At 35.9% G+C, this 15374-nt stretch overlaps 1 protein-coding gene across 5 annotated transcripts in view; it reads left to right on the forward strand.

Moving 5' to 3' along the window:
- The window catches only part of VPS13C (vacuolar protein sorting 13 homolog C), a 181570-nt gene that overhangs the window by 91561 nt on the left and 74635 nt on the right, over window positions 1-15374 (forward strand). For all 5 annotated transcript variants that reach the window (XM_027553850.1, XM_027553846.1, XM_027553847.1 and 2 more), the window contains 8 exons: window positions 4131-4267; window positions 6297-6453; window positions 7846-7925; window positions 8409-8468; window positions 9146-9302; window positions 10939-11055; window positions 14138-14241; window positions 14935-15102. In XM_027553850.1, the coding sequence (XP_027409651.1) occupies window positions 4131-4267; window positions 6297-6453; window positions 7846-7925; window positions 8409-8468; window positions 9146-9302; window positions 10939-11055; window positions 14138-14241; window positions 14935-15102 (980 nt within the window). The remainder of the gene's footprint in view (window positions 1-4130; window positions 4268-6296; window positions 6454-7845; window positions 7926-8408; window positions 8469-9145; window positions 9303-10938; window positions 11056-14137; window positions 14242-14934; window positions 15103-15374) is intronic.

The raw sequence follows: 15374 nt of genomic DNA on the forward strand, positions 1-15374 counted from the left end.
GCACCCCACTCCAGTACTTTTGCCTGGAAAATCCCATGGGTGGAGGAGCCTGGTGGGCTGCAGTCCATGGGGTCGCAAAGAGTCGGACACGACTGAGCAACTTCACTTTCACTTTTCACTTTCATGCATTGGAGATGGAAATGGCAACCCACTCCAGTGTTCTTGCCTGGAGAATCCCAGGGACGGGGGAGCCTGGTGGGCTGCCTTCCATGGGGTCACACAGAGTCGGACACGACTGAAGCGACTTAGCAGCAGCAGCAGCAGCAGCACAATTTAGTAGGGGTGACAGACAATAAAAATGAAATAAATGAATACATATTTACAACTGTGGTTTGTATTACCGAGAAAGTAAATAAGATACTATTGAATAAAACGACAGTTTGCTTTTAAGTTAAGCAAACTGTCAGTTATTTCTAAGTTGCATGAGTTAGGAGGAAGCCAGAAAGAAGGGTTTCAGATCAGTGGTGAATTCCTGGAATAAATTTTAAATTTGCACATATAGGAAAGAAGAAAATTTAAGTTGACAGTATGCTATGTAGCCTACTCAATCTGACTTTAAAATAAGATTTAGTAGTAATATACCTGGGGCTTCCCTGGAGGCTCAGTGATAAAGAATCCACCTGACAATGCAGGAGATGTAGGTTTGATCCCTGGGTTGGGAAGATCCCCTGGAGAAGGAAATGGCAACCCAATCCAGTATTCATGCCTGGAAAATCCCATGGACAGAGGAACCTCATAGGCTGTAGTCCATGGAGTCTCAAAGAGTCGAACATAACTGAGCATGCACACACTAGTAATATAGATGTAAAAACTGAGGTGGTTGATAAACAAAGATACGGAAAAAATTGTACTGCAATATAAATGCAAGAGGATTTAAATTATTAGATACAGTGGCCCTTTAACTTAAGGCAAAGTAACTGCCAGACTTATTTTCTAAGCTGTTTTATATGTATGTATATACACATAGCCTAAAAGAGGGCATGGTAACCCACTCCAATATTCATGCCTTGAGAATCCCATGGACAGAGGAGCCTGACAGGCTACAGTTCATGGGGGTGCAAAGAGTAGGACACAACTGACATGACTTAGCAGCATGTACACATACATAGTGTATCTTGGTGTTCATTCCATATCTGTATATATGCTGTGTATAGATCTAACTCATTCTTTTTAATGGATGCTTGGTATTCTATTGAAGTATCATAATTTATAAAGTCCCTATTAATGGACATGTCAGGTTTATTTCAGTCTTTCACTTTTATTATGTTGCATTAATTATTCTAGTGCATACACTTTTACAAGTACATGTTTATCTGTTGGAAAAATACCAGGACTACTGGATAAAAGAGTATTTAGTTTTTGTTAAAATAATAATTTAATTAGTACATGTAATAAAATTTAATTTCACTTATTGTTTTGACAGTTGAACCTCATAGAGCTTATACGCAAAATGAGCATGAGTGTTTTGTACTCCCATCAGGTTGTTTTTCTGTGCCTTTTCTAACACAGCATATTATCAGATTTAAAAATTTTTGCCAATTTGCTGAGTGAAAAAATGGTATACCACTGTATTTTTTTTTGATTTTAAAGAGCTGTTCTTTTTTTTTTTTTTTTTACCTAAAACTAATACAATATTTTAAAATTTTAATTGGAGGATAGTTACTTTACAATATTGTGATGGTTATTGCCATACATCAACATGAATTGGCCGTAGGCATACATGTGTCCCCTCCCTCCTGCACCCCCTCCCACCTTCCTTCCCACCCTGTCCCCTCCAGGTTGTCACGGAGCACCAGCTTTGGATTTGCGTTCAATAATTTAAGTCAGTTGTATCTCAAAAACAACAATAACAACAACACACACACACACACACACAACAAAAAAACTAGGGAGGGGTGTCTTATTTTTTTACAATATGTTAACACATATAGTAAAGTGTAAATTCAGTGAACTTATTTATATATGGCTACACTGGTGTAATCACCAAGATTAAGATATAAAACATTTCCAGCACTGCACCCTAGAGCCCTCCCTATGCCCTTTCCTGGTCAGTACCAAACTCCCACCCTCCCCTAAGATCTACCCAGAATTTACTGCCATTCTAGTTTGTAATACCGTAGATAGAGTAGTTTTCCCTCTTTTTGAATTTCATATAAATGGAATCATAGAAAAATTTTTTCATGTTTGGCTTCTTTCATTAAACATTTTGTTTGTGGGATTCATCCATTGGAGTATCTAGCACTAGTTTGTTCCTTTTATTCCTGTTTCCAGTTTTTGACTATCATGAGTAAAGTTTTTATGAAAGTTATTGCACAATCTTTTGGTACAGTTATATTACTTTTTTTGTTCTGAACATACAACTCAGAGTAGAATTACTGGCTTATATGTTAGCTTACATTTAGCTTCAGTAACTTACGCCAGGTTATACTGATCAGTTTTCCATGTGGTTGAATCAATTTACTTTGCTACCAGCTGGGTATGAGAGTTCCAGTTTTTTCACATTCTCACCAAGAAGACCATTGTCAGTCTTTGGTTTTTATTTATTCCTTGGTAACTAATGAAATTGAGTATCTTTTCATATGCTTATTGGTTATTCGGATATTCTCTTTTTCGACATGGTCATTCAAGTTTTCTCAGCCTTTTGACTAAGATCAAGTGTAGTATGGGGCTTCCTAGGTGCTCAGTGGTAAAGAATCCACCTGCGAGTGCAGGAGACGAAAGAGATGCAGGTTCGATCCCTGGGTCGGGAAGATTCCTCTAGAGAAGGAAATGGCAAACCCACTCCAGAATTGTTGCCTGGAAAATTCTATGGACAGGGGAGCCTGGCAGGCTGCAGTCCATGGGGTTGCAAAGAGTCAAATACGACTGAGCAACTACTCACACATTCGAGTCTGTTGACCATTTTTATTAAGGTGTGGTCTTTTTTTCTAATTGGTGTATAGGAATTATTTATTCATTCTGGATAGGAGCCCTTTGCTGGTTACGTTTGCTATATGTATACATGTTAGTATGTGTGTAGAAATGTCTTCTCTCTATCTGTGGTTTACCTTTTCACTCTTAATGGGCCTTCTGTTTATAGAATTAGTTACTTTTAATGAACTCTAATACATATTTTTTAAATGATGAGGGCTTTTTATTTTCTATTTAAGAAATCTTTGCCTATTCTATGAATTGTTTTCTAAAAGCAAAACATTTGCTAGAATTATTTCCCCTGGATCACATTATGCCTGAAACAGTGCTAAAATAAGGGGATAGTTAAGAAGCCTTGCCCTGTGTATTGCTTTCTCAAAGGTAGTAATTAACAGCAGTGGTTTTCCACATGGAAAACACTAAGCAAGGCACTGAGTCTGTTGGGACCTCAGTTTGCTCATCTGGGAAGTGAGAACAATAAAGTTTTTACGTCAAAGTATTGTTAGGAGAGTTAACTGAGCTAGTCCATGTAAATCTGTTACCACACATCCTACACAGAGGTGAGTACTTAGCAAGTGATAGCTGTTATTAGTGTTGTGTATTACAGTTTGGAAAGCAAATTTTGTTGTGTTTCAGGGTATGAATTTCAGGACACCAAGCCCATAGGCATTTGGTTTTACTTTTGGTTTTTGGTATGGCATAAGAAGCTTCAACTTTCCCCTGCTTTTTTTCTTATCAAACCTTCGTTCTTGTTATTCTCCTCATGATTTAACCATTTCAAACTCCTTTCTGTTTGCAAAACCTGTCCTGATGTGTTCTTTCTCTGTGATTTTCTGCTGCCTCTTATTTTATTCCTGTCTCTTCTGAGGAGATCCTCCAGTTCCACTTGAAGATAACTGTCCTGTTAAGACTTTCTTGATCTCCTTATGGCAGTGTCTTGCCTAGTTACGTGGTTTCTATCCACTTACATAGAGTCTGTCAACGTTTGTCTATTTAATAAGCAGTTGAAGCCTGCTTATTTTGTCTGTACTATATATGATGTGTGTGTGTCTATGTATCTTCTACTAAACTGAGCTCTCTAAGGGCTGGGGCTGTATAATTCTGATGTGTAGATTTTGAATGCTTGCACCAAGTCTGGAGTACTTGTCTAAGTCCTCATTGAGTATTCATGTAGGAAATGTGTGAATAGAGGTAAATCAATTTCTTTTAAACCTCTTTAGGTGAAATTAAAGAGCCACTTGAAATCTCTACATTAAAACAAGATGTGCATGTTTCTCAAGATACTTCAACAGCTGGAGTAGAAGAAATAAAATCTGTAGACATCATTAATATGCTGTTGAATTTTGAAATTAAAGAGGTGTGTAATTTTCATCTGTTTTTATAAAATGAGGTGAATAGATAATGGATATTTGGAATTACTAAAAAAATCTTACATAGGCTATTTGTAATTTGTATGTAGATGTAATATTTATAAATTTGAGCATTAAAGATGAATTATTTTTTGAGGTTATAATATTTCATAGAAAAAATGGTAGTATGCCCTCTAACACACTTTTCACATGATTTTAGGACAAATGGAATGTGGCTTGCTTTGGATTTTGTATAGGAAAGACAGGAAAAGGACTGAGAAAATTCTTTGAAAATGTTAGTAACCATTAATACAATAGAATAAAATGTGTATAAATTTAAAAGATGTTATCTTATTTTTAGTCTGCTGTCCAGCTTCAGATTCTTAAGGAAAGAGTAAATGAGTTTTCCTCTTCTGTATTCACACATGTAGCAAATACTCATTGCATGTGCTGAGTGCTAAGGAAACAAAGGTAAAAGGCATAGACTCAACTCAAACAAGAAAACTATTAACAGTTTTGTAATATTCCCATTAAATTACATTCTGTCACGTGGTTCCCAGTCTCTGGTTCATGGTAATGGGGTTGGTTGCCAGGTTATCTCTGGCCAGTCATCTTGCTCACCAAATACGTTTGGTGACTCAGGGTCTTCCTGACGGTGCACGTGTGACTCGGCCAATGTCGATAGCAGTGTGAGGGCTTTTGGGAGGTTGGCTGGACATATTGTCTCCTCCCTCCTCCTTTTGGCCCTGTCTGAATTCTTCTGGGTTTGTTCGCTGGCATCTCCTCCCTCCTATTATCCGCTTTTATCCCGAATTCTGTCCATTAGTTTTCAGGGGAAGCTCTGTTTTCCTTATTGGACCTTCTGCTGTGAGACAGTTCAGGCAAGCGGTTATCATCATGCCTGGCCAAGGCAGGTGGTTTCCGTCCTTGGTGCCCTCACAGTAGGAAGAGGGCATCTAAGCAGTCTGAGAGGATCAGGGAAGATTTCCTGGAGGAAGTGAGATTTGGGTTGCATTTTTAAAGAGTAATAAAATGGAGTCTGAGAAACAGGATTCAGGAAGGGGACTGGGACAGGGTAGAGAGAGGAACCAGACATAAACATGTTTATATGTGGGAAAGCGTCACACAGAGGGACTTGGAAGAAAACAATTTCCCCTAAAAATCCCTTCATCGTTAAACAGTTGTGTAGAGGTTATATTCTGTCTCTGAGTTAAGCATAATAAATTTTTAAACAATTGAATGCTACTTTTAAAATCTGAAATATATGCTTTGAAACAAACTTCCTTAATGTTAAACGTCTGCTGTTTTTCTGGTGATATTAAGTTATTGAAGATTTTTAAGCTTTGATAATTGAAACGTTGATAGATGAATCATTCTATTTGCACGTGGGCTTCATTAACATATGTACATAGAAAAACCCATAAGTCCTTTTTAATATCATTTGTGATACATGTAATTACAGTTGTCTTTGCGAGGACAGTGATTAGGGTAAGAGGAAGCAATTTGCTGATAATAGGCATCATCTGGAGAGAGTTTTGGTTTTTGCCATCCAGAGAGAGGGGTCTACTGGCAGCCAATGGGTAGAGGCCGGTGATGCCACTGAACAGCCTGTAGTGCTTGGGACTGCTCCTCCCTGGAAAGGATGACCCAGCCCCAGATGTCATTGGTGCCAAGGTTGAGAAACCTTGCCTTAAGTGTAGTTTAAAAATTGATTGTATATCTCAGACTTTGAGATTTAGTCTGACACCATCCATCAGACTAGGACTTCTGGGAATTAGGTAGAACCACTTTTTTTTTTTTTTCCTAGCTGTCTTGAAATCCACTAGAATATATTGGCTGTGCTTTAAAAATCTGAACAGGTAAGTGTGCCTCCAAAGTAAATAACCCTAGGCAATTTCCAGACACAAATAGAAGTGCACATCTTTACATTGGGTGAATTTTTTATTATATTACTCTGGATGGTTATTAAATTGTTAACTTATATCTTCATTGTATATTAGTGAAATAGTTTGTGGTAATACTGGTATCTTTTTCTAGGTTGTGATTACTTTGATGGAAAAAGCAGAAAAGAAAGGAAGGCCTTTACATGAACTAAATGTCCTGCAGCTTGGACTGGAAGCTAGAGTTAAAGCCTATGACCTGACTGCTGAAGCTTATCTAAAAAAGATTAGTATGCGATGCTTTGAGTTCACTGGTAAGTATGAAGTGTAGTCTTTGTAAATTGTGCATGTAATAGACAGAGGTCCCTACCTTTTTATAAACTTTAAGCATATCTTTTAGTGTCACTGTAATTATTTAATTAGTTTAAATTTATTACATTTAGTAGAAAGTAATTTGATATTTAAAAATAAAAAATTCATTATCTATGTAGTAATTGATCATAAAGTAAGTCTATATCTAAATATTTAGCACAAAGTAGAATATATCTAAAAGAAGAATGAGGCCTATGTCTCTAGTGTCTATATAAAACACTTCAGAACTTGTAAAAGGCAACATTATAACTATTCTCTGTGAACTGACATATTAGGAAATCACAACCCAAGTACAATACTCAGGTAGAGAGCCCAGGGACCCTTTTTGAAAGGTGAGTTAGTTTACTAGAAAGTAAATTTTTTGTTTGATTTTTAAATTTATTTTTAAATTACAGCAGTTTTTTTGTTATATTAATATATTAATAATATTAATATATACTTGTAAAAAATAACAAGCAATATGAAAATATATAGAGGAAAAAGTTTAGCATTCTTCTGTAGTCTCTTCAACCTTTCAAATTCACTTTCTAAATTGCACCAAAGTAACTTTTGAAGTTAATACAGGTATTTAAAGTTCATTGGAATTCTATGGGGTCACTTTAAGTAAAGCAGACTTGTATTGAGAATAATCCCTAGTTTAAGTATTTTTTAGCTTTGTCCTTTAATATATTCTTATTTGTTGAAATAAGTAATACCAGTAGTACCAAATATTATATCATTTGTAATTGGCTAGTGCTGGTTTTTTGTCTTTGTGGAGTATCTCGGATTTTATTTCAAAGCCAGTTTTACTGAGATATGATACATATAGTAAAAGTCACCATTTTTAGCATACAACTCTTGAATTCTTTAAAAATGTATTTTCGTGGTTTATTTTTGCCTGTGCTGGGTCTGCGTTGCTTTGCATGTGCTTTCTCTAGTTGGGGTGAGCTGGGGTGGCTCTTTGTTCTGGTGCAGGGGACTTCTTGCTGTGGTGGCTTCTCTTGTTGCAGAGCACTGCCTCTAGGTTCAAGGGCTTCAGTAACTACAGCCTGCGGGCTCCGTAGTTGTGGAATGCGGGCTCTTGGGCACTCAGGCTTCAGTAGTTGCAGCACATAGGCTCAGTAGTTGTAGCTCAAGTGCCCTAGGGCACACAGGCTTTAGTTGCTCCACAGCATTGTGAAATCTTCCCGGACCAGGGATGGAACCTGTGTCCTCTACACTGGCAGGTGGATTCTTATCCACTGCACCACCCAACTGTTGAGGTTTGGGAAATGTATATGTTGTGTATCTGGCTGATCTGTTTTTAATATATTTGAAATATCTAAAAGACTTCATGATCTCTCTTTCTCTTTTAGACTCTAAAGGAGGACCTCTTCACATTATTAACTCTTCCAATGTAACAGATGAACCCCTTCTGAAAATGTTATTGACAAAGGTACCTAGTTTTAGTTCTAAAATTCTTTAACATTTGAATGTATGAAGTTACATAGTTCCCCCATATTCAATGTCTCAGTTTTTTCCCCTAAAATTTTTTATTCTAAAACTGGTTGATTATAGTGCATTATGCAAGCATCTGACAGTCCTGGATCATTTCAGTAACCTTCAGAGTTAATCGTATGTTTTTGAATAAGTGGAAATATACAAAGTTCCATTGTAACTTGAAGCAAAATATAATCCAGATGCACTAGCATTTTCCCTACCTTTAGCATTTCCTCCTAGTTTGGGATTTTGCTTTTACAGAATGTGAGAATTACTTATGTGGTTGTGTTTTGGGCATATTCTTCTTTGCTTTAAAAAATATATTTATAGTGTTTTCATAGCATGCTTTGAAAAGTAAAGACTATATGTATATATATTTTTGCACTGTGTGAATTTTTATTGTTTCCAACCTGGTGATTTAATCCTCCATTATTTGTAGGCAGACATTGATGGACCAGAATTTAAAACCACTCATGACAATACCAAACAAACACTTGAGGTATGTCTTTTCTAACTCACTGTAAGGCTAGGGTATATGTTAATGATTAAATATAGCTTCAAAGCCATCTTTAGCTGTGAGATTGTGAGTTCTAAAATTAGAGTAAGAGTGGTAATGATAATAGATCTAATCTTGTAGATGGAAGAAATGAATATAGAGCTGAGATAAAATTATTACAAAAGTTTATTTGATTTCCTAAAAGACTATTTGTTTCCCACGTACAAATTAATGATTCCTTGTTGAGGACAAAATAATACATTTTTAAGGGAATTTTATTTACAACTCTTATTTGACATCCTATTAATGGAAGCATTAAGCACTTGAATTGTTAACTGACTTTAGGATTAGAAAAAAAATTAAGGGTCAGGCAGAAAGTATGGCTCAGTACAGACATTGCCTGGAACCTTCTATAAGGGGACTGAGCTAAGGCTGATAATACTTCTAAATCTTTACTTAAAAGCTATCAAGTTCTGTTGAAGTTAGAAGTATGGTCATGTGTGGAAGTTGGCAGTGTTAGTTTATTGTCTGATAAAGGATTAACAGAGTAATAGTGAATTCTTTCTCAAATAAAAAAGGTCCTTGGTTGAACTATTCTTGGGCTACTTGTATATGTTGAAGTTTGACATAAAAATGTTTCCATATCTGAAATTTGCCTCTCTAATTGTTCATTATCTTAGGTTTCATTTTCATCTTTAGACTTAGTTCTTCATTTGGAAGCTTTACTGTCCTTCATGGATTTTTTGTCCTCTGCTGTTCCATCCTCTGAACCTTCTAAGAAGGACTCGGAGCTGAAACCACTTATGGGGGAGTCCAGAAGTATCATTGCCAAAACTGGTATTAACTTTTGAGTCATGGTCTCATACTTTCTACCTGAACTTTAATAATCATATGTAATAACTGAACTGAACAGAATAACTTGTATTTTTAAGCTAAGATAACCATTTAGCACCTTAATGTTTCCAGTGCTTTAACAGATTATGTTGGTTTCAAAAGAAAGCGGATTTTACTCTTATGGTATTGATATAAATTTAGTGAGAGATTTTAAGTATGTGTTTAATATTAATCATGTATTTATATTTGATTCCACTGCCTTGCTTTTTCATGAAATAAAGTCGTATATACTTTGCATTGATGTGCCCATAGCCTTCACTCTAGTGAAAGTGAGAAAGGAAGAAATTAAAGTATGATCACAGTCATGCATAGTAACAAAGGCCCATTTCAGTCAGTTAAAACTACCTGGTACTCAACAGATTTAAGCTTTGCAAGACACAAAAGGAATAATCTCATGGAAGAGACAGACTCACTTTGATTTCAAACCAAAACTGGATTTAAGTCACATAGAGATATGGGCACATGCCATGACTTGTGCCCTGAAAATATTAGATGTAGTATAGCCTGAGTGAATATGTGCCTATTTTTAAGTCAAATATTACTTTAATTATTTTTCTTTCATATCATATGGTGTGAGTATCTAAATATCTGGTCATTTAATTTTCAGACCATAATTGGTTGCAGTATCTATATTACTGGCATCTTTAAAGTGTAAAGCTGTTAGTAATATTAGATCTGATACAGGGAGTATTTAAGCTCACAATAAACTATAAAAAAATCCTAATCCAAAGAAGCAATATTCTAGTTATGCTGTGTAGCTGTTTTTTTATGGTTTGATTATGCTACTTTAAATTTTAAGGGAAAACAAACAAACTCTTTTATCATCTTGGTGATTAAGGACTGATGTCCCCATACTTTTACAGTTTTATAAGAAACATTGTTTCCTTCAGTCAAGACACATCTCTAGGAAATTATATCTTATATTTATCAATCCGGACTTGAACTAAAATAGATTAAGGGAATCCATTTGATTGTGATTCTTAGACATGTACATAGACACAAATACATATTATAAAGTAGCTTTTTGTTCCTTAACTTTAGCTCTTTATGTTCATTTCTTACAGACTTTATCTTAGGATTCTTCATGGAGAAACAGAATACAGTCTAGAGAAATTGGCTGTATAGTTAATAACATGTATTGTACGTGTCATAGTTAATAATACATATTTTTACTAATTTACCATTTCAGTTTTTCATGAAATATTTTTCTTTGATCTAATATATGATGTGAAAAGAAGTTCCAAATCAAAATTTATCTCTGTTAGAATCCTAGAATTCTATTATAGGGATTTTTCTTTTTTTTCTAGGAGAAAAGTTATAGTAAAGTTTTCCATCTAACAAAATTGTACTTACCAGGTGCTAATAAAGGTTGCCTTTATTTTTAATTTGGATGGAAAAATACTAGTTTTTGTCTGATTGGCATTTGAAAATTGGTTTAAAAATAATAATATGTATAATCTTAATGGAGACCTTTTTGGTTCTTCACAGTTCATATTGTACTTCTAGTGAATTTGAGATTATTTTATGTGCTATATCTTCTTTACATTTTGCTGATCACAAGGATTTTGTTACTTTTCAGTATCCAGCAACTCTTCTCAAGACGATGTGTTTGATTTAAAGGTCACCGCTAAATTAAATGCATTTAATGTTTTTGTCTGTGATCAGAAGTGTAACATTGCAGATATTAGAATACATGGTAAGTACTTATTCCTTGGTGTAGGTACTTTTGTTTTTACATAGACCTTCAGGAAGAATGAGCTTGTTGCATGGTAGATTTCTCATGGCTTGTCTTTTTTTTTCCCCCAAGATTTCAGTAACAGTAAAATTATATTTTTTCCCTCATCTGATTGGCTATTCCACATTCTTTGCATTTCCGTGTAAATTTTACCATTAGCTTTCCAACTTCACAGTTGTTAGAGTTGGACCATGAAGAAAGCTGAGTACCGAAGAATTGATGCTTTTGAATTGTGGTGTTGAAGAAGACTCTTGGTTCCTTGGATTGCAAGATCAAACCAGTCCATTCTAAAGGAAATCAACCCTGAATATTCATTGGAAGGACCGATGCTGAAACTGAAGCTCCAATATTTTGACAACCTGATGTGAAGAGCCGACTCTTGGAAAAGACCCTGATGCTGGGAAAGATTGAAGGCAGAAAGAATAGGAGACGGGAGAGGATGAGATGGTTAGATAGCATCACAGACTCAATGGACATGAATTTGAGCAAACTCCAGGAGATAGTGTAGGACAGAGGAGTCTGGTGTGCAATGGTCTGTGGGGTCACAAAGAGTTGAACATGACTTAGCGACTTCAAGGACAACAGCCAATTTCAACAAAAAGCTTTGTAGTATTTTTTTTTTTCTTAGCCTTGTAGTATTTTAATTGGAATTGCATTGCATCTGTAGACCTATTTAGGGAGAATTGATATCTTAATGATATTGAGTTTTCTCATTCATTAACAAGATACAACTTTCCATTTTTTTATTTTCTAAATGGTAAACTTTATTATGTATTTGTTGTTTAGTTGCTAAGTTGCATCTGACTCTTTAGGGACCTCATGGACTGTAGCCCGCCAGGCTCCTCTGTCCATGGGATTACCCAGGCAAGAATACTAGAGTGGGTTGCCATTTCTTTCTCTAGGAGATCTTCCCGAACCAGGGATCAAACCCGTGTTTCTCGGACGCATCTCCTGCATTGCAGGCAGATTCTTTACTGCTGAACCACCAGGGAAGCCCTATTTATTTATTTTTGAAATATTTTATTGGAGTATAGTTGCTTTATAATGTTATGTTAGTTTCTGCTGTATAAAAAAGTGAATCGGTAGGCTTCCCTGGTGACTCAGTGGTAAAGAATTAGCCTGCTAGTGCAAGAGACATGGGTTCAACCCCTGTTCCAGGAAGATACCACAGGCTGTGGAGCGACTAAGCCATGCACCACAACTGTTGAGCCTGTACTCTGGAGCCCGGGAACCACAACTACGGAGCCCTTGCACCAGAACTACTGAAGCCTACACACGTCCACGCTTCACAACAAGAGAAGCCACCACAATGAGAAGCCCTAGCATTGCAAAGAAGGGTAGCCCCTGGTCAACGCAACTAGAAAAAAGCCTGGGTGCAGCAGTGAAGACCTAGCACAGTCATTAAAAAAAAAAAAAAAGTGAATGAGCTATAAAAAGTGAGTGTGTTAGTTGCTTAGTTACATCAGACTCTTTGTGACATTCTGGACTGTAGCCTGCCAGGCTCCTGTGTCCATGGGATTTCCCAGGCAAGAATACTGGAGTGGGTTGCCATTTCCTTCTCCAGAGAATCTTTCCAACTCATGGATTGAACCTGGGTCTCTTGCATTGGCAGGCAGATTCTTTACCATCTGAGCCATATGTGTACATATATCCCCTCCCTCTTGAACCTCCCCCGCACCATCCCACCCCTTTAGATCATCATGAGTCATCTTTGGGTTTATTTATATTGAAGACTCCTGCAAACTTTTCAGAGATATGCTTTGAAATGTTAGAAGTAAATTTGTTATGATTCATGACTGATATAAGACATTTGTTATATTTTAAAATTTTTTTCAGAATAAGTCTAAGATTTAGTCTCATGTTCTGTTTGCATTTTCAAAATAATATGAGTTTAAACTGAGAAATGAATAGCAGAGCATCTCACTGAGTAAAGAAATTGTCATTGTCCTATGGCCCTTGCCTTTTGTGCGTATATAACATCAGTAAAAGAGGTTTCTAAAAGAAATTTTATAAGCTTTACTCATCATCAGTCTGATAGAAAGATGAGTTCAGATTATACCATGGATTCTGGAACAGCCTGTCAAGGTTCAAATTTTGGCTCTAAAACTTACTGGTTGACCTTGAGCACGTTAATTTATGTTTCCATGCCTGAGTTTCCTCATCTATAAAACGGACATTGTTACAGTAATTATTCATGGGATTGTTGTGAGGATTAAGTTTGCATATTTGCATATATTAAGAAAAATGCCTGTCATGTACATAATAAGCAGTTAACAGGGGTTAGAAAATCAGTTCCATTCAGCAGATATTACTAAGGATCTGTTTATGGGTAACGTGGTAATGATCTAGGTTCATTTTTGGGGTTGAGCTATAGCCATTCTCTGATTCACTCTGAGAAGTGTTTTTAAAAATCATGCCTTTAGAAATCATGAAAATGACAAACATTTTTTGGAGAGAAATTGTGTTTTGGATAAAGTTTATTGTAGAAAGAATAGTATTTATTCATCAAATTATATTTATTCATAGTTTTCAGATTAATAGTTTTCATTATATAATGTTTATAAAATGACTGTTCAACGTATGTTAGGTGTTGTCCTAAATGATTTTGATCATGCTAATGCCCAGGATACTTGTTTTTGGAGACCTGTGATTAATTGTCTTTGAAATTTGATTACTTTTGTTTTGAAATTTCCACAGATTTTATGGGTGAGATGCTTCTAGCACTTGAAGATATTGTAATATTTAATAAGTATCTCATACATAGTAATTGCTACCTTTGGAACTTCCCTGGCGGTCCAGTGGTTAAGATTCTGTGCTTCTAGTGCAGGGGGAGCTGGTTTGATCCCTGGCTGGGGAACTGAGATCTGACATGCCACATGGCACAGCCAAAACATTTTTAAAAAACTATTAAAAACTAAGTTGTTACTTCACATATGTCTAATAGTAATTTTATCTGTTCTCTATCTTGGTAGTATATTATTGAATTTAAATAACACTGAATTAGTTCACTTGGATTAGATTAAAAGTGTTGTATTTCCCACAGGAATGGATGCCTCTGTCTCTGTGCGGCCAAAGCAGACCGACATGTTTGCCAGACTTAAGGATATCATAGTTACGAATGTTGATTTAACATCCATTCACAAAAAGGTAATTAAAAAAATGTGTTTCAGTATTGAAATTTATTTTTGTTTTTTTGTGTCTGGAGATGTCTTTAATCATTTGTTCAGTGTATATGTAGTATCTGTCATGTGTCAGGCAATTTGTTGGGAATTGGCCATGAATATGGTCATTGTCTGCTTTCACATTGTATATGGACTGCTGCTGCTGCTAAGTCGCTTCAGTCACGTGTGATTCTGTGCGACCCCATAGAAGGCAGCCCACCAGGCTGCCCCGTCCCTGGGATTCTCCAGGCAAGAACACTGGAGTGGGTTGCCATTTCCTTTTCCAATGCATGAAAGTGAAAAGTGAAAGTGAAGTTGCTCAGTCGTGCCCGACTCTTAGCGACCCCATGGACTGCAGCCTACCAGGCTCCTCTGTCCATGGGATTTTCCAGGCAAGAACTACTGGAGTGGGGTGCCATTGCCTTCTCCAGTATGTAGACTAGATGATGTGTTAAAGTAATTTTTGACCAATTAAGTGATTGATATCTCCATTGATAAACCTTTTTCTTAGAGATTTAGGAAAATGTTATTGTCAAGTTAAATGCTTTTAACTAGTATTTTGTTGAAGCTTGGATATAAATGATGCTTCTTTGTATGTCAAGGACTCTGTAATAAGAAACTGTGTAATACAGTGATACAATTCTTTTGATGTAATAACGAGTTAATTTAATACTTTTAGGCTGTCTCTATTTTGGGAGATGAAGTCTTTAGGTTTGAAATGACTCTTTATCCAGATGCCACAGAAGGAAAGGCCTATTCTGATATGTCTAAAGTAGATGGCAAACTTAGTCTCAAAGTGGGTTGTATTCAGATTGTGTATGTTCATAAATTCTTCATGTCTCTTTTGGTAAGTTTATTTTAAAAATATATTTATTTCTCATTGAAGCCTAAATATCTTTGCCTGTGTATCTGAATCTAGATAGTCAAAATCTTTACTAAATAGGGTTGTGTGATAAACTCCTAAATGCTAAATAGATTATTACAGTTATTATTGGTTTGAACCAACTATGAAGGATCATTCTTTAACATAGTTACATAGTTTGAAAATACTTTCTGATATTTGTTATGGCTTTTCAGTTTTAGTTGTTTTGAGAGATACCCTTAAAATATGGTTAGCTA

Source organism: Bos indicus x Bos taurus, chromosome 10, assembly GCF_003369695.1.
Source record: "Bos indicus x Bos taurus breed Angus x Brahman F1 hybrid chromosome 10, Bos_hybrid_MaternalHap_v2.0, whole genome shotgun sequence".
Classification (NCBI taxonomy): Eukaryota; Metazoa; Chordata; class Mammalia; order Artiodactyla; family Bovidae; genus Bos; species Bos indicus x Bos taurus.